The sequence below is a fragment of the Protomyctophum bolini genome, assembly GCF_963924005.1.
Source record: "Protomyctophum bolini genome assembly, chromosome: 9".
In the NCBI taxonomy this organism is placed as follows: domain Eukaryota; kingdom Metazoa; phylum Chordata; class Actinopteri; order Myctophiformes; family Myctophidae; genus Protomyctophum; species Protomyctophum bolini.
Window position 1 is genome coordinate 13,419,182 of NC_137870.1, and position 23,652 is coordinate 13,442,833.

General features: G+C 43.0%; 2 protein-coding genes across 2 annotated transcripts; both read left to right on the forward strand.

The window, feature by feature from the left end:
• Nucleotides 1–1,512: 1,512 nt before the first annotated feature.
• LOC308321359 (retinol-binding protein 2-like) lies at nucleotides 1,513–3,579 on the forward strand (the record flags this gene model as incomplete). Its single annotated transcript, XM_080772211.1, has 4 exons — nucleotides 1,513–1,624; nucleotides 2,838–3,016; nucleotides 3,148–3,249; nucleotides 3,526–3,579. The coding sequence occupies exons 1-4, from the start codon at nucleotides 1,552–1,554 to the stop codon at nucleotides 3,577–3,579; spliced, it is 408 nt and encodes a 135-aa protein (XP_080628337.1). The 5' UTR covers nucleotides 1,513–1,551.
• A 3,559-nt stretch (nucleotides 3,580–7,138) lies between these two features.
• LOC308321481 (coatomer subunit beta'-like) lies at nucleotides 7,139–21,885 on the forward strand. The gene is made up of 22 exons (XM_080772395.1): nucleotides 7,139–7,245; nucleotides 8,246–8,383; nucleotides 9,013–9,099; nucleotides 9,256–9,382; nucleotides 9,520–9,668; nucleotides 11,087–11,233; nucleotides 11,645–11,744; nucleotides 11,963–12,105; nucleotides 12,426–12,625; nucleotides 12,843–12,953; nucleotides 13,178–13,266; nucleotides 13,538–13,644; nucleotides 13,939–14,082; nucleotides 14,336–14,466; nucleotides 14,765–14,972; nucleotides 15,913–16,023; nucleotides 16,279–16,493; nucleotides 16,608–16,700; nucleotides 17,164–17,344; nucleotides 17,649–17,720; nucleotides 18,231–19,652; nucleotides 19,952–21,885. The coding sequence occupies exons 1-22, from the start codon at nucleotides 7,243–7,245 to the stop codon at nucleotides 20,042–20,044; spliced, it is 4,071 nt and encodes a 1,356-aa protein (XP_080628521.1). The 5' UTR covers nucleotides 7,139–7,242; the 3' UTR covers nucleotides 20,045–21,885.
• Nucleotides 21,886–23,652: the final 1,767 nt, after the last annotated feature.

Consider the following 23,652-nt stretch of genomic DNA (forward strand, 5'->3'; position numbering starts at 1 on the left):
CCCTGACTGAGCTTCTGCATTGTCATCCAAGCCCTGCGCTGCGGTTCCCAGTCACTGCAAGTCGCCCACAGCAATATTTACACAATGCAGAGGCGCACTGATAATGGGTCAAAACACCACGCGTGTGCTGGCACAAGACGAGACATACCTGCCTGGTCTGTCTAGCTCAGTGGTTGCCAAACGGTGAGCTCACAACACGTTGCAAAGCGACTTTCCCTTGCCACTGCTCTAGTTGATATGATGACAGGACCTGGACTGATGAACACAAATAATTAACACACTAAGTCCCATGTGCAGACACATACACACGCAAACCACATGCATGAGCTCAGCACGCACACGTTGATGTTCCCATGCTGGCAAAGCAAACACAGGCTGATACGTAGGTGCTGCCCCCGTCATTGATTCTCCAGAAGTTGAGAAAAACAGTACACGTACAGTACGTATCAGAGGAATAAAGATCAATCAAAGCCCAAGAAAACCCACATTGACCACACAGATCTTCAGCATTAACTTTCCTCTAACTTTTGCTCATTGCCTGCTATCATAGAAATTTGGATTCCAGGCGGCAGGCCAAAAAAGTCCAGCCTAATAATGTGCTATATCGCAAAGTAGATAATATTGCAGCGTTGCGAATGTGTCACATCAATGTCATGGCACGAGCAACTGCTTACTTAGGCTAATTCAAAGCCTGTTTCCCTTCCGAGAGTTTGGTTGGTGACATTAAAAAAACAGAGGAGCCTGTTTTATGAAGCAACTCCCACGGGCTTAGAGCCCAGTCACGGAAATATGCGAGTAATAGAAATTAAATCCACTCTGCAGCCTTGCTTTGTGTGCTGGTTTTTAGAGGCGGCAGGGGTAATCGAATCAGTCCTCATTTGTGTCTCTTTCTCTCTGTCTACCTTCCATTCTGATGCATTAGTATTGGTGAGGCTGGCCAGATAGAAGGAAGTCCACAGCAGACTCTTAAGTGGCTCTCTGTCAGTGCATAACAGATACAACCCCACACACACAAACATAGTGTACATGAGTTATTGTTTACTCATTCATGTGCACGCACGCACACGCACACGCACACACACACACACACACACACACACACACACACACACACACACACACACACACACAAGGGCTTAAAGCAAAAAAAAAGACTGAAAATGTTTTTTTGCAAATCTGCACTGATCTCATTAAATGAACCCTATGAAATCCTTAAGACTGAATTCCGTGCCCAGGACTGAGAACTTTAAGCCCTGACACACACACACACACACACACACACACACACACACACACACTCAATCTCTTTCTTATTCACACGCATGCGCATACTGCTCAAACATAGTGACCCAATCTCTTATTCACAGGCATGTGCATGTAGCCTAGCTACTGCTAAAACATAGTGAACCCTGGCCTTAGGTCCATACGGACACCCACCAATATGCTCAGTGTATAAAGGGTGGGTCCCTGGGCTATCTCTCCCCACTGTGTGCCCTGCAGAGAACACTGTACTGTCCTGGCTCCAGAGCAGCAGCACCTCAGCTAGCCAACATGCCTGCAGACTACAACGGAAGCTGGGAGATGGTGAGCAACGACAACTTCGAGGAGGTTATGAAAGCCATCGGTAAGCTGCTGCCTCTCTGCTGTCCTATAGACAAAAATAGCAAATGCACATTCTACCCGGGGAATGGGTTGCTGCGGCAGGAGAAGAGAGATGGAGATGACACTGAGAGAGAGAGAGAGAGAGAGAGAGAGAGAAAGAGAGAGAGAGAGATGAAGGGGGGGTGTTGGGGGGTACAAGAGACAGGGAAGAGGGGGGAATGTGCGAGTGAGTGACAGACTGACGATGCGTACTGTATACAGTATAAGTGTGCATGTGCATGAGAGAAAGAGAGAGACAGAGAGAAGAGAAGTGCAGAGAGTGACAGAGGAATAAAGAGGAATGCTGCAGGCTGCTTGATTTCCTTATTGAGCTTCTGTCAGGCAGAGTTAACCTTAGCTCTGTTACCATGCCAAATACATATTGATTCACGGCTTTACGCATTTCTATCCCTCTCATCCCGGAAAGGGTATGACAGATTCTGACCCTGGATCAGGCTAGCGGAGCCTGCTCATCTTTCTGGCAAAATATGGTTTCGACGCTTGCATCCCTTTTTAGCACATCATTGATCAGGCCCGGGACGATGCCTTTCATTATTCACAACTTTATCTGCAATTCAAACCAGCAATTCAGTCCTGGCATGCTCAGCCACACAAATGCCCCAAAACATTGTGACTCCCCGAAGCCTCATTTCTCAGCCACGCTGGCTCATTTCCATTGGGCGAATTGGAAATGTGTAAAAAAAATGGATGGATAAATAAAGAAGCTTCATTTAAAAGAGCGATGGAAAGAAATTGAATTTTCACATTAGGACAAATGGGATGTGAATATCTAATCGGAGCAGTGGTGGGTGGTTTTCCTTTGGTTGACTGGGGCGGAGAAACCCATTTAGGCCCATTCTGGCTGCAAGCAAGGTCATTTTTAAAGGCTAAATGAGACTGTCACCTGGGCAGTTGGAGAGGAATAGTAATAAGTAGCCAGCGGTGTCATATGCCAGTGTGTGTGTATGTGTTTCTGTCTGTGTGAATAATATAAAGCTAGAAGGTTTTACTCATTAGGCAGTGAGTAAACCAGTGGGACATTTGAAAGCCAGATCATGATACATTGTCTGCAGCGAAACTACACGCATAATGTGCTGTTGCGATTTTAATGACGTTCCTGAACATTAATCATAATACCACTGTGATATGATCGTTAAACTCCATCACATCGTTTGTTTGTATGTGTCTGTGTTTAGATATTGACTTTGCCACCAGGAAGATAGCTGCCCACCTGACCCAGACAAAGGTGATTGTCCAGAACGGAGACAAGTTCGAGACCAAAACCCTGAGCACTTTCAGAAACTACGAAGTCAACTTCACGGTGGGAGAGGAGTTTGACGAGTTCACCAAGGGCCTGGACAACCGCACTGTCAAGGTGGGACCGCTGACAATGAAACGATTGCGCGCCATCATTACTCTGCCTGTGTTTATTGGCCCCATATCGTGTAAATATTGGCCTTGAATCATCTGATGTTGTCTATGCATGTGTGCGTGTGTCTCCCGCAGGCACTGGTGGTCTGGGACGGGGACAGACTGGTGTGTACCCAGAAGGGAGAGAAGGAAAACAGAGGCTGGATACATTGGATCGAGGGAGATTTGCTGCACTTTGTGAGAGACTGAGACATTATTATATCATCTCAAATGAATTGAAACTAACAGTTGACAGTAATGTTTTCTTCACTTCCATTTCTGACCCACCCATAACTAGCTTTATAATGTATTTTTCTACATAGCCCATAACTTTGAATGGCCTATCTATGAGATACTAGAAACTGATAAATGACAGTAGTAAAGTACAACTTGATGATGTAACTCAGCAAATAGAAGATTGTACCTGACGTTGGGGTTTATTTTGTAGTCTGAAATCGACACTTTTTCTTTCAGAAAATGCATGTTCTGGACAAAGTGTGCCTCCAAGTCTTTAAGAAGAAAGAATAAGATGGGACCATTTTTACTGAAAAGTATTCCTGTTTTATGATGCTATCTATTTATAATGAAATTGTAAATAACTTGTAATATTATTTTATTTCTTTTGTGAGTTAATGTACCATATAAAAGCTGATAAACCAGTTTAATGGTCCAATCAAAGGTGGTGTCAAGTTTGTCAACTAATTGTAAAAGTGTCTGAGTGTCATTATCAGTGTTTAGTGGGTCAACATTATCTATCAAACAAGGTCACAACTACTTTGACGAACCTTTGATCGATGGGACAACTGGCTATGTGCCGAGTTCTCTGAATGCAGTGGTTCTCAATCATTTTCAGGTCAAGTACCCAAAATGAATAGACAGGCTACGGACCCGGTCTCCTATTTCAGAAGATTCTATGCCAGGGACACTCATAAGAGACATTATTTTTTATTCTACAACTGTCTATATACCGGTAGTCTAGGTAGGGACTAGGGAGATACAACAGTGGAGAAAATTAAACCTGTCACCCTGATAATCATTCTAATACATTCTCTCACTGAGCTATCTTCTACGCAATGAAACAATAGTGAAATTATACTGTTCCGCATTTTTCCACTAGACTCTTGAGGGTCCCCAGACCCCACTTTGAAAACCAATGTGCTATATGGATTTTCACTGTATGCCACTGTATCTGTGTTTGTTTCAATAACTGACAGCTGCATGGGCAAATGACCAGGGCCTTCAGAACCAGGATGTAGACTGAGAACAATAACAGGCTTTCTGAATTACCGCTAGCTCAGTAGTCAACATCCTCCTGCTCGTGTGGGTGACCTGGCTTCAACTCCTAGGTCAGTCAATCTAAGATTTGATCCAAAAGAAATTGCAATAGTAACTGTTCAAGGTTTTGTATTAATAATAATAATCTTTATTGTCCCGAAGGATATTCATCTTCACAGGTCTGTTCAACACCAACAACAAAACAACACATAGTACAGAAAAACATTACACCCTATCCTTAGGGTCATCCAAATAACATATTAAATATCACACCCGTGTGAAGTGAGGAGCGCTAATATATTAAAGTCTAACTCATGTTGATTAGGTGATGTAATAGTGATGTAAAACAAACTGTGTCAAAACAAACATTAAATTATCTTTATTGTTACTTTACGTCATCTTGTCTTCACACGCCTCATATTTGCCATAGACAATGAAAGGAGAAGTTAGGTCAAATGTCCGCCAAATATGACGTAAATTTGTGGCAACAGGCATTCTGATTGTTCAGTATGAGATGATGCATGATGAAGTACAGTAGGATGATAAGAGCACTCCTCACTTAACACAGGTGTGATTTATGACATGTTATATATTTGGATGACCCTGAGGATTAAAAAAAACCTTGAACTATTGCAATTTATTTTGGGTCAGGCCCTTTTTCTGACTGGCCTATCCTGGGTAGGACATGAAAGAGGGAGTATACTTTTCCTTTATATCATATAAAAATGCTGTAAAGATCTTACCAGGCAGTCTTGTGTAATATTGGATAGATCATCATGATGGGCTGGACATCAGACAACTTGGTGCCACTCTGAATCTGCATGACAACCTGGTTATGAAACAAAATGGCAGTATTAAATGGTAAATGGTGCATATACTGTTTAGCGCCTAGCACTTTACAATGTGCCTTATATTCACCCATTAACACAGTCGCAGAGGAAACCACTATATTATCAGTGTCTTGCTCGGCACTTCGACATGTAAACAGGAGGAGGATTGAAACGGGAACCTTCCAGTTCCCAAATGGGAAAAAAAGGTTCTTCCACCAACTCCTACCAGTTCTAACCTTTCCAATGTGCAAGCAGAAATTAGCCAATGATTACATTTCTAAAAAGAGGAATGGAAGATGGCGGGTATTTTAAGAAATCATAGACAAATTCATTATGTGATTCATTTAAGTGGTTAACATTTATTTTATGTATCAAAGTGTGCATATATGTTGACTTTGAAAACTAATTTATCATTAAATAATTTGGACAAGTTTTGCAATTTCTATTTCCATAAAATCCCAAGACAATTCTGTAACACGTTCATCTATATTTTAGTATATCTGACATTGTTACCAATACCGCTTTCTTGAAACTTCAATCGAGAGCCTATAAAAGAGCTTTTTTTGTTTGATCAATAAAGTTGAAGTTGAAACAAGCGCACCTACCGGAAAATAACAACTCAACCACAGAACCACTCAACAATGTCATAAGATTGACAGCTTGTTGAGGTTTATAGTCTTTGTCTTTTCCAACAGTAGACTGGTGTAAATGTGTTGCAACTGTGTAGATACATACTACTGTATATCATCTCATTGTAGAAACCCAAGTGGTCCTTAATTTGCCTTATGGTGTGTTCACACGGGCAGATGAAACGATGCAAAGACGTGTTGTGAGTTGATTTGGGGCAGCTGTTTAATCTGCCCTGTGTGAACACATCAGGAGACAAGCTGTACAGCCAGTAGGTCATGTCAATTTCCAGTTAATGTGGTGTGAAAAAAATAAACAAAACTAGGACAAACTGGCTTCAGAATTGATACAACAGAAGAAAAATAAGTAGGCTAGTTATGAATGGTCCTTTTAAATAGTTGATAATGAAAACCTTAGTGCAGTAAACCTACTGTATATAGGCCAAATGTCAAGTTTAAAACTGACTGTGATGTTGGGAACAAAGGAAAATGAGAGAATATGAAAGCAGGTGACATGTGAATAAGGGGATATTCTACAGTAATCCTGTTTGAAAGACTTTTGGGCAAATGGTAGGCCTATAGTCTATATTGAAATGTGAGGGCAAATTGCACGCAAAACCTTAAAAGTATCATTTGTCCCCTCCTACCGTATGTCCAGCTTTTAGTGTATGTTTGTAACCTATGTTTGTCCTAACGCAAACATTAAATGCCATCGACAATGAATGGACAATTTTGAGTGTTTGTGTAAACACAAACATCCATCCATGTTTTTGCTTATTTTACACAAGATATGCTGTATTATAACCTGGGGACACAAATGGCACCGAATACCAGGAAATGACCCATATCATTTATATCTATGATGAGTTTGACTTTGACTAACATAGGGCCGCCAGTTTGAAAGTGGTTCACTCACTCAGTTGACAGTTATTGTTTTGTAAATTGTTCAACGAACATCATTTGTCACTCACGACCAACTTCTGAATCATGTATTTTCTGCAAGTACCTCGGTTCACCTGCGTGTGTCGTCCATTCATGAGGAGCAGCCTACTACTGTATTTACAGTAATGAGCCGGGGAGACGGGTACAGCATGTTCTAGTTCTCCCACTCTCCTCGAGTCCTCGTCACCACACCAGGCTTTCCGGGAGTACCCGCGGAAAGCCTGGGTTCTATTCCGAATTAACTAGTGTGATCCGGCCTAGAGCCCGCCCATTATAATCCGATTATTTACATACTAAACGTAAAGCACACCCCGTTTCCGTGTCTGCTCTCGAGTCGGACCGGATCTGCAATACGCAAAGTGAGCCTAGTTCTCCACCGGATCTAAGCAGGAGGAGCTAGCTCACCAGGATCCACGTCGCCAAAAAGATTCTCCGCAGAGAATATCTGGTCGGACAGGGCCGACGTGTAAGCAGGGAGGTCGGGCACTTCAATAAACGCCACCCGCCAACGTGGAAACATGGTAGGTTCAACGAAAAATAATAATAATAACAAGAACAATGTAGTCAAATCACCTATAATAATAATTGTGGCAACTTCTGTCACGAGCAGTGGCTGTGAGTCAGTGTGCCAGTTCTGACAGTGGAAAGGGGTGATTGTTTGCATAGAAGATTGTTTTTCTGTTTAAAGTCAGCAGTTTAAAATACAAAACAAGTTAACAACCATGCAAATGTTATAAATGTGTAGATAAACTGTTATACCTCTTAATAGAAATAGGTTATTACGATACATCGTGTGATAAAAACAAACGTATGGTAGCCCGTTCACACATACCACGAATGGTCATTGCTGTGGTCTTGGAAAAGTTAATAGTTAATAGTTTTAGGGCACAAAAAGGCTTTTAATGTTTTGCTTGACTTGAAAGGTTGCAAATAACTATACGGTCATAAACAACGATGCATTCATGCAGCTCAAATGGGGAATGAATGAATATAAACAGACACACCCCCTCAAATAACTATCTCCAGAAGAAGTTGCATAACGTATAGGCTATGCATCATTATTTGCTTCTAGTTTGTCATTGCCATCAAAAGGAACTCTTTAAATACAGAGACGTTCCAAACGTCGTCGTCCCCGTCTATTGTTCTATAATCTATTCTATACTGTTCACATATTCCCTTTTTTCTAATCGTGTATGTGATGATGGTTTTGTTTTGCATAGATGTGTATTTGTATGTCTTTAAATGTTTTGATGAATTGAAAATGGAGGACCCTGATGTAAAGTCCCCTAAAAGTCTTAGTGGTTTCTTCTGGTTTTTATCCTCTTATAATTTTTTGTATTGACCTGTACCTTCCTTGGATTGTACGTACCCATTTTGCAATCTGTTAATACAATTTTCAATCAATCAATCAAACCACGTACAACAGACCCTCGTTGTTGTTGTTGTTGTTGGCGGTGGATGAATCAACTCTGTGTTTTGCTTTGATTTCCCTCTCAATCTCTGCCTGCCTCTGCCCGTCAGCCTCTGCGGCTGGACATCAAGCGGAAGCTGACAGCTCGGTCCGACCGTGTGAAGAGTGTTGACCTGCACCCCACAGAGCCATGGATGGTGGCCAGCCTGTACAATGGCAGCGTGGTGGTCTGGAACCACGAATCACAGGTGACTTAACAACACACATTCAGTCAGGCAGGTCGGCGAGGCAGCTGGTCGAAACTGTCCGTGCATAACGGTCAGTGCACTCGTGCAGTCATTCGTGCACAAGTCCCACATCACACATTCAGGGCAGGCAGACAGTTACATGTAAATGTAGATTCTGATCTATTCATGTTGCATAATCTCATGCATGCATTCACGCTCACTGCACAAACTCGGCTTTCTCACTCACTCACTCGCTCAATTCATTGAGTCTCTGTATTGAGTTGTGCTTAAATGTACTGTAATTCTGCAAACTGTTAATAAATATCAATCAATCAATCAATCAATTCAATCTCTCACACATGCACTAGTAAAGGCCCACGCATACTTCACTTTTAGGGCGATTCGAATTTGTCCGAATTTGATTGAGGATGGCCCCTTGAGATGCAGCATCTCGTTTTAGAGTCATACTGTAGGCCTATACCTACTCATCACCTAAATCTGGAATATGCGTGAGCCTTAACACACTTGCTCTCCATTCGTTCATTCAGTCATTCACTCATCTTCTTCATCCATTTGTTCATGTCTTACCCGTGATATTCCCATGTTCATGTTCATGATTACCCGATGTGTGCATCCTCCTGTGTTTGCAGAACCTGGTGAAAACCTTTGAAGTGTGTGACCTGCCTGTCAGAGTGGCCAAGTTTGTAGCAAGGAAACACTGGGTGATCGCAGGAGCGGTAAGCCAAATAAAGCCTGAAGACCATGAATGCAGTCTGGATGTATCTCTGTATAGTCATATTTTACAGTACCAGCCTGATCTATATTCCTATAATAAAAATAGTATGAACATCCATATAATGAATCTTTTCCTTTGTCTCATTATCTGATTGCAGGATGACATGCAGATCCGTGTGTTCAACTATAACACCCTGGAGAGATCTCATATGTTTGAGGCCCACTCTGACTACATCCGCTGTATCGCTGTCCACCCAACACAGCCCTACATCCTCACTAGCAGTGGTACAGGAAACACACAATCAACAGTGCACAACTCGTCCTACAAACACTGTCTTTTTGATTATTTAAATTTGTTCTGGTGTGTGTGTGTGTGTGTGTGTGTGTGTGTGTGTGTGTGTGTGTGTGTGTGTTGTGTGTAGATGACATGCTGATCAAGCTGTGGGACTGGGACAGGAAGTGGACATGCAGCCAGGTGTTTGAGGGACACACTCACTATGTCATGCAGATTGTCATCAATCCCAAAGACACCAACCAGTTCGCCAGTGCTTCCCTGGACAGGACTATCAAGGTACAGTGTACAGTACACACACAGGTACATTCCAATGCTCAAGGTACAGTGTACAGTGCACACACACGGGTACATTCCAATGCTCACAATTAAATCTGCTCTGTGATGCACACACATCTATTTCAACAAACAAATGTCACCTACTCGGTTGCATGTGCAACGCCCGGGATTCTAACCCGGGTCTCCCACGTGGTGGAAAGCCAACATCTTAACCACTAAGCCAAAGAGAATATTCCCTATGGCCCGGGGGAGATATTAGACTTTTAGGGGATCAGGCTAAGCCGCTAATCCACGACTAGGTGTTTGTTGAGGCGACCAATAACCCACAGCAAAGTAGAGTCATTCCAGTAAGTAGGCTGGCTACGACCAAGCAGCCAAGGAATGATTCTAGGCCCTTTCAAAATGGGTGAGGTAAGCGATGGCTATACTACTGGAGCATCACTGTCACGTGTATGTTATAAAGTATTAAACTTCAGTTAGATTTTTTGATCAAAATAGTCTAATATACTGTATGGGGACAGCCGGACAGGCCTAAGGCCATATGAGGCCTGTCTGTACATACATCTGTAGTTCATATAGTAAAATCATACAGTTGCACACCACTGTCAAAAACATGAATACGTTTTTGCATTGCGGCCCATTCATGTGAAGTCAGGTGCTGATGCATTGGTTTGCAGACTCAACTATTGTACATAAATGCAAAAGAAGGGTTTTAACTGTGCCAATAACATTAAAGCTTTGATTGTTTGCTGTTGTTTACACTAGCTATTGCATACTGTAACTCACTGCAGGCCAGCTGGAGCAATGGGTAGATAGATTCCAAAATAGAGATGTACCGATACAATCTATTTCCTTCCGATACCCATAATCGTGTGTAATAAAAAAAAGAGTGGGGTCCAGCGACCCTCAGGGTTTCTTGAGGGGGTTTCAAATGGACCCTTACAGGTCTATAACTCAAATGAACCCATTTGTACACTCAGGGGGTTCTTGAAATGAAAAGGTTTGAGAACCACTGATCTAGGAATAAATAATAATACGTTTAATTAAATTAATAATTGGAAAAGTGCAGCTCCAAGTTAGTAGTAAAATAGTAATGTAAATAGTACAGTACAGGTGCTGCGTTTTTCGGATTTTTAGCAGCGGTTTTCCGCCGGTTTTCCGACAAACGCGTTCAAGGACCTTAAGAGTATAAAACAATATTGTAACAATAGCTGAAGCAATCAAAAGATATTACCATTATAAAATATTATCATGGTGCAATTGCAAATTGCCGTGTCGGATCATCTTTTCCGGTATCAGAATAACTATATTCTAAAATATATTATATATATTGCATCCAAAAGCATCAGCATCAGACTCAAAATGGCTCCTACACACTGACTTGCACTCAACGGTTGTGTACTTGGTCTGTTTTTAAGGTGTGGCAACTGGGTTCCAACACTCCTAACTTCACACTGGAGGGTCATGAGAAGGGGGTCAACTGTATTGACTACTACAGTGGAGGAGACAAGCCCTACCTCATATCGGGGGCAGATGACCGTCTGGTGAAGATCTGGGACTACCAGGTAACTAACGGACAGCATCCATGTGTATCCATTATTTACAAAAAGTAACATTTCATTTTTAAACTGATATACAATATTCAAACAAATGATAGCACTTAAAAAGAGTAAGTAACCTTGGAACTAACAGTTCAATGGGTGATTGAACCTGACTTCCCAATCTCTGAGCACTTTTGTAAAAACAAAATCATGAAATACAAAAGGCAAAATCTCTTTTATTATATTTTAAAATAAATAAACCGCAAGTAATGATTTTTCTTGAAATGGACATAGTATTTCAGTGTATTATGTAGATGGAGAGAGGTGTAAAACTATTTAAGTTCCCAGCTGATCTTGAGGTGTATTTTAGCAACTTATCTCCCTATCTCTTCTGGCTTTGTGTTCACTGACTCTGACCCATCCTTTCTGTATTAGAATAAGACGTGTGTGCAGACCTTGGAAGGTCATGCTCAGAATGTGTCCTGTGTCAGCTTCCACCCCGAGCTGCCGATCATACTCACAGGCTCTGAGGACGGTGAGTCGTACAATTAATAGATTCAACATTATAAATAAATTACCAGCACTGTAACCTCTGCTGGGAAAATCCTGATACTTTCATGCTGTTGGTTTCAGTACAGGGAAAAAAAGATCAGTGGATTGCCCACTGTGCCCAGTATTCTCTACTTTAAAAAGAAATACTGAATATATTTATTTGCCTTTTTCTGCATTCTAACCTTATTGTCACATTCTCAGGTACTGTTAGAGTTTGGCATTCCAGCACATACAGACTGGAGAACACACTCAACTACGGCATGGAGCGGGTGTGGTGTGTGTGTGGCCAGCGTGGCTCCAACAATGTGGCTTTGGGCTATGATGAAGGCAGCATCATCATCAAGGTATTCTGTGGTATTATGCAATAATAATAATGAATTGCATTTTTACAGTGCTTAGTGCTTTTCTATGCACTATGTGCCTACTCAAAGCACTTACAATGGTTCATTCATTCATACATTGGGAGGTGAAGCGGCAAACAGTCGATGCCACCGTCCTCACTTCCCACATTCACACACCAATGGTGGAGAGCTCACACAGACCAACTCATTGGAGTTGGTCGGTGTATGTATTACCTCTATTACACATTTCTCAATGGAACTTCACTTCTCTCGTCTCTCTCGGCGCCTTCTCCTCTTTAATTGAATTCCCCTCCTTGTTTCAGCTGGGCCGTGAGGAGCCGGCCATGTCCATGGACTCCAGTGGGAAGATCATGTGGGCACGGCACTCTGAGGTGCAGCAGGCCAACCTGAAGGCCATGGGGGAGGCTGAGATCAAGGACGGGGAGAGGCTGCCTCTGGCCGTCAAGGATATGGGCAGCTGTGAGATCTACCCCCAGACCATCCAACACAGCCCCAACGGGAGGTGAGAGCGGCTGGGGCCGATTCATGTGCTGGTTTACATGGAAAGAGAAGAAGTGTCATGATTATAAACTATGGCGATAAATATAGATTTGAACCTGTTAGTTATTGTAAACAATAACACCATAATAAAATGATGTATGTACCAGTATGTACTGGTCTTTGATCAATGTTCATCATGATTCTCTCCACCCTCTCTCTCTGTTTGTGTGTACGTTCAGGTTTGTGGTGGTGTGCGGAGATGGGGAGTATATCATCTACACTGCCATGGCGCTGAGGAACAAGAGCTTTGGCTCGGCTCAGGAGTTTGTCTGGGCCCACGACTCCTCAGAGTAGGTTCCTACACACCTCCACCAATCCTAACCAACACATTAACAACCCCTATTCTGGGGCTATAATGGCCGATCTACAAGCTCACAACGTGTCGCAGCGCAACACATTGTGAGCATTGTGAGCCCTGGGACACACACACACACACACCGGTCAGTGGTATACAGGGGTTAAACAAGTTCAGCCACTTTCACTTTTAAACACCTGTCCATGTCCCATTTGTTAGGTATGCGACCAGGGAGAGCGGCAACCTGGTCAAAATATTTAAGAACTTCAAGGAAAAGAAGGCTTTTAAGCCTGACTTTGGGGCTGAAGGTGAGTTTTGCTCTCTGCTCTGTTATCAAGGATTGTAGTAAAGTGTGTGTGTGTGTGTGTGTGTGTGTGTGTGTGTGTGTGTGCGCGCGATATGTTTGCTGTGTGTTTTTAATATGCGCAGCGTACTCTGCTGTATAGTATTAGAGATGGGCTTAAAATTGGCTGAGTACGGGTGATGGCCAAGAGAGAGAGAGAGAGCGTGTGAGAGAGAGAGAGAGAGACACACCGGTATTTTCTTGCTAATCTAACTATAATGATGTACCTACCCCAGGTATCCACGGAGGCTTCCTGCTGGGTGTGAAGTCGACCAACGGTCTGGCCTTCTACGACTGGGACACCACTGAACTGGTCCGCCGCATCGAGATCCAACCGAAACATGTGTGTTCCCCCATTCTGTTGTTTCACATTCTGGAGACAAATTACAGTTTAATGTCACTAGATGTTCATTCACCCAGTCAAATCCAATGTGATGTATTTTTGCTCAGATTTTGAATTCTGAGAAAAAAAAGTATGTGGAGGAAAATCTAAATTCTCATTTGAGCAAGAATCGTGAAGCACTAAGTAGGATAGAATAGCCAACGTCCCTGTGGATCAGGGTTGGAAAAACCTTGCCATCAGACTGCGTTGTGTTGTGATGCCACTTAGTAGCATCTGTCCTTCTCCTGTCTGTAGATCTTCTGGTCAGACTCTGGGGAGCTGGTGTGTATCGCCACAGAGGAATCTTTCTTTGTGCTGCGTTACCTGGCGGACAGAGTGGCTGCAGCCCAGGAGGCCAAGGAGACCATGACAGAGGACGGGATAGAGGACGCATTTGAGGTCTGAATATATCTACAACAGCCCAACGTTGTTCTCAAGGAAACCATACATAATGAATGTTATTGTGTATAGTATAGTATTATAGTATAGTTGTAAACTGACTCCCTTTTCCATTTCTTGCTCTTACGTTTCTCTGTCTTTTGTTTGACTTGTCTGCCTGCTGTCGCCCTCTCTCCTTTTCCTCATCTGGTTCTCCAAACCCTCTCTTTCTCTGCTTCCATCTCTCTATCCATATCTGTCTATCGCCGCCCAGGTGCTGGGAGAGATCCAGGAGGTGGTGAAGACCGGGGTGTGGGTCGGAGACTGTTTCATCTACACCAGCTCTGTCAACAGACTCAACTACTATGTTGGGGGAGAGATTGTCACCGTTGCTCACCTAGATAGGTCAGTCTTTATATAGTCAGTCAGCAATTGAGTGGAATGCAAATGAACGTTGACTCATTGCATCTATGTTTGTTTTTACAATCACAACAATGACATTATGAAACATTTAATAACTAGTTAATAGATTATGTGGTGTGAATCAAGGCCTTGTGACTATAATCACATGAGGTAGTATATGTTCAGCTGCTCCATCTTTCCTAAGCCTAAAATAGATCAGACTGCCTCGGCTATCATCTATCGTCAGAACAAAACTGATCTAATAGAAGCTAACTCAGTGGTTGTGTTGGCTGTACGTTAGGACCATGTACCTGTTGGGCTACATCCCTAAGGACAACCACCTCTATCTGGGGGACAAGGAGCTTACCATAATCAGCTACTCCCTGCTGGTGTCTGTGCTGGAATACCAGACAGCCGTCATGAGGAGGGACTTCGGCATGGCCGACAAGGTCCTGCCCACAATCCCCAAGGAACAGCGGACACGTGTGGCCAACTTCTTGGAGAAACAGGTAAATGTGATGCCACTCATCTCTCTTAGTCATTGCATCTGTTATTTTCTTCCTTTGCCCAAGATGGGAAGACAGGATTATGCACATACTGTATACAAATGTATGAGTTTTTATGAATGTCTGATTGATATGGTCAGAGTCTCCTTCTCTTTTATAAAGTGGAAGGCATCCAGATGTACTATAGTTTACCCTCTAGGCAGGAATGCTGTTATTATCTTTTAGACTAGAGCATGCTCCTCTTCAGCCTGGCCCTACTTCACCCAATGTTTCTAGTAGATTTGGGTCGATTTCTAGTTTGTCTGGTCCGGGGTCCAAGGTGTGTTAAGCGATGTGCGATCTTCTGCGCATCTTGTTGTTTGTTTACAAAGTCTCATGTCTGCTCACATAATCAATAAGCTGAGGAAAGGTGAGCTAAAAAAATACCTAGGCAAAAAAAAGTATGATTTTACTTTGTAAGTGTGACCCCAAGTGGTTAAAGATGGTATTAGCAGTCCTATATCACGCTCAGTATCGCACTTGTTGGAAAATGTTTACACCAGCCCATATCTACTCTGAATTGAGGGGAAAACATGATTTATTCTCTATCCAAACACAGCTTTTTTCCCCCCTCATGAATTCAATGACAACCTTCTGTTTGCAGAGCTTATTCATCCTTCATGCAACTGCCAGTTCCACTGTCTTCCGCTGCAGGGCTTTTGGGTCCAACATTAATAACTTACACATCTGTTGTTTGCTAACCTTGTTTTTCTTTTTAAGGGACCAAGAAGACACGCAGTAACTTTGGTCACTTCTTGTTTTTGTGTTTATTTTTCTTCTTCTCCTTCCGCCAAAAATAGCTGTTCTGACTGAACCGTGCAGTCGGTTTTCGTGAAACTCGGCAATCTGGTAGAGGTTTGCTAACCTTGTTTTTCTTTTTGTTTATTCTGTTTGTGTTGTATAGGGTTTCAGACAACAGGCCCTGGCGGTATCCACTGACCCAGAACACAGGTTTGAACTAGCTCTACAATTGGGGGAGCTGAAGATCGCCTACACACTGGCGCTGGAAGCAGAGGTCTGTACTCTGTACACATTGGCGCACGCACGCACGCATTCATGCAAAACACACACACACACACACACACACACACACACATGTCATGAGCTAGTAGTACAGTAGTCATCATTCACAATTCTTTGTTCATTCACAAGTTTAAATACAAGACCTTGTTTGGGTTACCTGCAAACATTGACTGTGTGTCACTAACTGTCTTTGCCTTTCCCCACAATGATGCGATAATCCTCACACCTTGACACACTGGCCCTGCAGTCAGAGCATAAATGGAAGCAACTGGCAGAGCTAGCCACTACAAAGTGCCAGTTTGGTCTGGCGCAGGAGTGTCTGCACCATGCCCAGGACTATGGAGGATTATTACTGTTGGCCACTGCATCGGGCAATGCAGCCATGGTCGGCAAACTGGCAGAGGGGGCTGAGAAAGATGGCAAGACCAACGTGGCGTTCCTCACCTATTTCCTCCAGGGGAAGTGAGTGTCTGTCAAAATTAATCTGGCCAAGGGAGGGGGAGGAATTACTATTTTTATCCAGATTATTTGAATGTTGCTCTTATATTATATTATATTTATTTCAATCCCTTCCAGATTGGACAAATGTCTGGATCTCCTCCTCAAGACTAACCGTCTGCCAGAGGCTGCATTCCTGGCCAGGACATACCTGCCCAGTCAGGTGTCAAGGTACAGCTGCCTGTGAATACATAGATGTGCATACACTGATGCACTGACAATATAGTTATAGTTTCCTATGACAGCACATGAGTGCTGTCATGTGTGTTTTTAAAAGTATATTTACTTTGACGTTTTGCTATATATTTAATATATATATATATATATACACCCCCCCCCCCCCCCCCCTAGGTGTTCCCCGATATTTTTAGGCTATGAAAAGTGTTCCCTGGGACAAAAAAGGTTGGGAAACACTGCTATAAGGTGCCATGCTTTAATGCTTCCTGGATCCGCAGTATAAATACAGTAATCTGTTTAGCAACGCTATACAGTATATTTTGTCTACAGTATATAGTGTACATATCGTTGCTGTGTCGGGTGGGAGCCTCATTATGTCCAATTGTCTGAAATAAATGTATTAAAGAAAACTAGCTGCATGAGTAACCTGTGTGCAATCTCATCCCCGTGCCTCCAGGGTAGTGCAGTTATGGAAGGAGAGCCTGTCCAAGGTGAACCAAAAGGCAGCAGATGCTCTGGCTGACCCGACCCAGTACAGCAATCTGTTCCCAGGCCTGCAGCAGGCCCTGCTGGCTGAGCAGTACCTGAAAGAGACCCACGTCAGGGTCAGACCTGCTGCAGAGTACCCACTCATTATGGTCAGTACAAATGTTTAAATTCATAGTAGAGAATTTCTCTTTGGGGTTCAAGTGGGTGTTCAGCAACAGCAGTGGTTCTCAAACCTTTTAATTTCAAGGACCCCGCCATTACTCTGAGAATATACAAAATGGAAACAATACTCTCAGAGTTACAGACGTGTAAGGGTCAAATAAGTATATAGGGTTTGTGTTTAAGTGGTTAAATTAACATGGTGGTTAATATACTGTGCCTGCACCGCATTTTTAGCATTATCAAATTTGAGATCCTGACACCAGCTTCTTCATTGTTGTGTTTATTCTTTAGCCCAACGAGGATCGTAATGTTCTGGAGGATTGTGCAGGCTATGTGCCAACAGGAGAGACTGCTGAGCCAGAGGTAAGCTCCTACCGTTGAGAATCAACAGTCAAATTGGTACTCCAAATGTTTTTAACCTTTATTTAACCAGGCAAGACAAATTAAGAACATAATATTCTTAGGGCCTTTTGAGGGACAGGGGAAATGGGGCTAAAAGAAAATAATAAGCAAATAAAACACAAAGCACAGTAAAAGCAAGAGCATAATCAATAGTTCTCGATTGTATAACGACAATGGCTCGTTGTAAAGCAAGTTTATGGTTTGCATCATGTTTTGCGTTTAACTTTTTGGTGAATCCTGCTGTTTCTTGCAAATGTTACGGAGGCAATATTACAAAATAATTTCTAACTTATTACAGATATGGATGTTTATGCTTCTCCGCTTCATCTTGTTTATTGTTGCATCACTTTAACTGATAAATATAGACACCCATTCTATCTGTTTGACTACTACTGTAGATGTTCTGTTATATATTTGATTGTAGCCGTCAACAACCTACTTGATGTGTCATGTAAAAATATGTTCCAACAGGTGTTGGAACACATTGTTCAGGAAGTGATGGAGGGTGTGGAGGACACCTCCGTGGCAGCAGCTGTGGTAGAGGCTGCACCTTCAGAACCAGCAGCGGTGGAAGAGGAGCTTATTGAGCCGGTCACGGCGGCAGAGGAAGAATCCATTCCGATGGACACATCGCCTCCACTGGTCACAGTACCGACGGAGCGTATTGAACCAGCGCAAGCAGAACCTGTCTCCTCTGAAGAGGCTGTGGCTGAGCCAGAGATGGCAGCAGCAGTGGAAGTGGATACCATCGCCATGTCGGAGGTGGCGCCAGTCAATGCAGAACAGGACCTGTTGGAAGATGTGATCACAGAGGCTTCCATCGAAGAAGCCGCAGTCATCACAGAGGCTCCTGCCGTGGAGACCCCAGCCATCACAGAGGCTCCCATAGTAGAGGCCCCAGCCATCACAGAGGCTCCTGTCGTAGAGACTCCAGCCATCACAGAGGCTCCCATAGTAGAGGCCCCAGCCATCACAGAGGCACCCACAGTAGAGGCCCCAGCCATCACAGAGGCACCCACAGTAGAGGCCCCAGCCATCACAGAGGCACCCACAGTAGAGGGTCCAGCCATCACAGAGGCTCCTGTCGTAGAGACCCCAGTCATTTCAGAGGCTCCAGCCATCACAGAGGCTCCTGTCACAGAGACCGCCGTCATCACAGAGACTTCCATCATAGAGCCCCCAGTGCTACTTCCCACCTCTACAGAACATGTTGTATCTTCACTTGAGATGGGTGTCCAGGAAATGTCTCTGGCAACTGACATACCTCCTGTTGAATTCGTAGCAACAGAAACCATTGTTTTAGACACGGTGCTGCCTGTTGTTGAGACCACCTCACTGACCATTACAACAGAATGCACACAAACTGAGTCAGCACCAGCAGAAACCATAGTGACAGAGGTTACTGACACCCTAATATCTTTCACTGAGGAAACTGAGTCTGAGTCGGTAGCAACAGATGTTGTGGCAACAGAGTCGACGCCCGCGGCCACTGAGGCAGCAGCGATGGTGCTTGTTCCGGAATCTGCAGCAGCACCTGCTGCATTGGATGAACTCATCAGTCTAGAAGATCCAGTCAGTTTGGATATGAATGAGCTGGACACTGTTTTAATCCCAGACCTGGCGCCCATTCTAGCACCACTCCCAGGCCCATCTGCAATAGCGGTAATGGAGCCAGTGCCGGCCTTCGCCCCAGCCCCGGAGGAAGCGGTTGTACCAACACCAGCAGTGCCAGAAGCAATACTGATACCCTCTGTGGCGGATCCTCCAACCCCAGAGCCACCGGTACCTGAAGTTCCAGCAGCAGTTCCCTCACTCGGGAAGGCAACGGAAGAGGCTAATTCTGGAGGAGCTGAGGAACCACCAGAAGACCTAGAGATGGAGATGAATGATGAGGTAAATAAATAAAGAACAATGCATTGATACATTTAATTACATGTATTTGTATGGTCTTATGCACCACTCTGTGCCACATTTAAGTGCAATTTATAAGCCAGATTTATATTTAGTCAGTTTTGTGTGTGAAAATGGCAGATCTACAAGACACGTTGCCCTCTCTCGATTGTCTATTGTCAGTGTGTGACATTGGCAAGCAGCTAAGTTTAAATACAGTTTGCCATGCAACAGTGTTGCTGCTTAGCTGACTGGTAGGTTGTCCACAATGCAAACTGTGACTTGTTTTTTTTTTGTTCCAGGGGTTGGATGATCTTGACCTGGACAACTTTGACCTGGATGACGATATCGACACCTCGGATGTTAACTTGGATGAGGACTTTTTGGACGACTAGGGAAAAGACATTTTTAATTAGATACCCTTTTTTATCTTCTTCTTTTTGACAAAGTGACCAAAGAACACAGTGTTGTCTTCTTTCCATATTTCTATATCAATATGGACATATTTGGAGGAGGGTGATTGTTTTTAAGGTTTTTATGCTCGTTTAGATTTAGAGAACAGTGAAGGAAGGGAAAAGGAAAGAGTTAAGAAGGCAAAGGGAACAAGGCAGTTGAAAGGAGTGATAACATGAGATACAGGTCTAGGGCAAGGTTCAAGGTTAATACTTTATTATTACATCTCGTGTTCGGGTACATAAGAATTTACTTCTGCTTCAGACGTTGTATCAGCAGAAGAAAATAATTGTACTTTTATGTACCCGTGCACGAGATGTAACCTCAGGTGGAGTGTTTTATCCTGTGCTGTTTACAATACTACACAGTAAAATCCTCTAATAAAATAACTCTGAGAGGGTACAATGTAAGGGTCCAGGCATTTGGGTGCATTTGTACACCGTCTGAGTTACAAATCAATAAACTCCAAGGGTTTTACTGTGTAACTGGATGTGCTGAAAGAGTTTAAATGTTTTAGGTTATCATGAAATCTACAGTACTGTAGGGAATATTTTCAACAACATTGTGTGTGCACCTGGAATTAGATTGGTACAGTATATCACTGACGATTTATTCACACTGCCACTGACTCAGTGGTTCAGGTAACAAATTGTTAAGAGGTTGAAACCCCTGTAATGATGGGTGTTTACATGTCGGACACTTTACAACTGTTGCTTTGATGCAAGACTTTCAACTGTAATCATCACAGTTTATGTGCAGTTGAAAATGTGACATTGAAAACAGTTCTGCAATGGGGAATGTTTTACAATTTTCTGTGAGATCCTGTACTGTCTGCAATATATTTCATTTGGCATGCTGTTTTTCATTTCTTTCGTCTTTTTTATTTTAAGTACATGGTACCACTTTTCATTCTTATACCTCAGAGAACACCACTGTTGACTAGGGGTGTTGTCAACCTGTTGAAGACTATTCTTTTCAACATTCCAAATTAAAATGTAAATGTAATTGAACCCTGCACTTGGTAATTACATGGTGAAAATATGTAATTTGTAAGCTATGCTGGAACCTTTTCAATAGAATACCAATTCCAAGAGATTATATAATACAAAACAGAACTATTCCATATTTGGGGCATGATACAGTTTTTTTACTCTTTTTTTTTAACTCATAAGGGACCATAGTTTCATTTTGTAAATACATCAAAGATTCGATAATAATCCATTTTTAATGGATTGAGGTCGTCAGGTGGACCTGGATGAGAGGTCGTCAGGTGGTCCCCAACCTTAGAGTGTTTCGACACTTAACCACAACACTCTCCAGTTGGCGTGCCAACTGCCCCTCTCATCCAGGCTTCCAGCTATTGTCCTCTCTCTCTTATGCCAGAGCCAACAGGAGGCTCTCTCTGCCGCTTCTCCCAGCCTACGAACGGCTGTTTTCCTCAAATGACCTCTCAATATGACCTTTGTCATCAGATTCCACACTGACTGGGCTGGGAATCCTCGACATCCAACTTCCACTGTCATCAGCCATGATGTCCACCCTTTGGATAATAGGGCAACATTTAATTCAATAATAATTCAATATACTGTCTCCTCAATGAACCTAGGAGCTTGAGATTGCGGTCATCCCAATCTGCTGCCTTTTAGTGCCTTTCCTATTTGATAGGAAATCTACTTTGTTAAAACAGATTTGAACAAAAGTGCCTTATGGAACTAGAATATTATTTTATGGAAACTGGATGCGTCTGGGATATAAATGTGAATGGAATGATTTTCGTTTCAATAAAAACATACATTGTTAAAGAAGCCTGTTGGTGTTCTTCAAGAAACAACATAATACACACAGATGTTTAATGTTATGTGCATAAAGTTGCTGTGACAGGAGAACTTGGCTCCGATGAGTATACAGTAGCTGAAATACACAACTGTGATATTCTCACACAGAAAATGTGTTACTGTATATATATGCACGGCACAAAGTGCTGCATTGGGAATTCTGCCTTTCAGTTGTGACAGACTGGATTCAGGGATGGTGGAGACATAGGCCTACATACATGCATGATGAAGTCAGGCATTAATTAAAAAAAAAAAGAAAAGGTAAAGATTTAAAATATGGAGATACAAGGTTTCTGCCTGTACTGAAAGGTACATGGTTTGGTTGGTGGGGGACTGGGGACAGCATGTTTGAATGCTACATGGTTTGGTTGGTGGGGAACAGTGTGTTCCATTCTCTGCTACTTTTCAGCTGCCATTCCACAGAGTCATCGGGGCAGACTGAGGCTTTATAGATGAGGACTCAGACGCACAGCCAATCCTGGCTAGGGCGTGGACGAGGTTGACGAATCAGAAGTGGGGACAGGGCCAGAGGCTGTACCTGTCAATATGCAACACACTACCTGCTTTCAATCAGCACTCAATCACCAATCAGCAGATTCAGCACCACACCCAACTCTCCACCATTCTCACATTATCCACAGGCTTTGAGAGGGGTGGGTGGTGTCCTTAACGATGTTAGTCGCTCTCCTCATGCATCGTTGTTGGTACATGTCTGCCAGGGATGGCAGCGAGGTACCAATGATCTTACTAGCTGTTCTCAGTATCCTGTTCAGTTGTTTTCTCTCCTCGGCTGTACTGTTATCAGGAGGTGAAACAGTAAGTGAGAATGCTCTCGATGGTACTCTGTAGAAGGCAGGGCTTAAAGTTCTCATTCCTGGGGACGGATTTCAGTCCTGAGGATTTCATAGGGGTTATTTAATGAGATCAGTGCAGATTTGCTAAAAGTAATTTTCAGTCTTGGGATTCTTTTTGGCTTTAAGCCCTGAGAAGGCTGGGCTGGAAGATCAACCGTGAAAGACAGCTCAGGGTCGACAGCATGCAGGTGGATGTTATTAAACAAACCACCCAGAACAAAATCCCCAGCCTTGTACATTCTGTTCAGATCAAACTGAACCTGCAAGTTACAGGAAGAGGAAGCTGATGAAGACACAGGACAGAAGGAAGACAACAATATCAAGGTCAAGCTGTGTGAAATCAGGTGTATGTGTAGATAAGCCTTCATGACTGTCCTCTGTGCCTAACACCCCCTCCCTGAATTCTTTGTCTAGTTGTTATATTTTATACCCCTGTGCCAACATAGGGGCATTATGTAATCTTTCAGCAACACCCATCGGTACTATGCCATCCCCACATGCCAACTTAGGTCACTACGTAAGTAAAAAAAACAGGGTTATATATCTCACCAAGGCCACAAGACTGTTGGTCATGAAAACATTATGGATTTTAGGAAATCCTTTATTGATTGCCTTGAAGTTTGATGTTTTGACTGCTAGTGTTTTTCTGTTTTTGTTTAAGGACAGTGCATGTTTTGATGTGTGCATACAAACACACACAGTCATATGCAAAATGTTTGGAATTCACTCTTTTGGCTCTTGGTGCAGTGGTGTGTTCTACTGTACCATGTTACGCAATATACATACTGTAGTATGCCTTGCAGAAATGTTTGGGGAAAAGACTACAGTACTGTTTGCTAACCATTCGGGATTGACTGCCCA

Coding starts and splice junctions, on each gene's coding strand:
- LOC308321481 (XM_080772395.1), top strand. Junction 11,234..11,644: donor TGAAGATCTGGGACTACCAG/GTAACTAACGGA, acceptor TTTCTGTATTAG/AATAAGACGTGTGTGCAGAC. Junction 16,494..16,607: donor ACCTATTTCCTCCAGGGGAA/GTGAGTGTCTGT, acceptor AATCCCTTCCAG/ATTGGACAAATGTCTGGATC.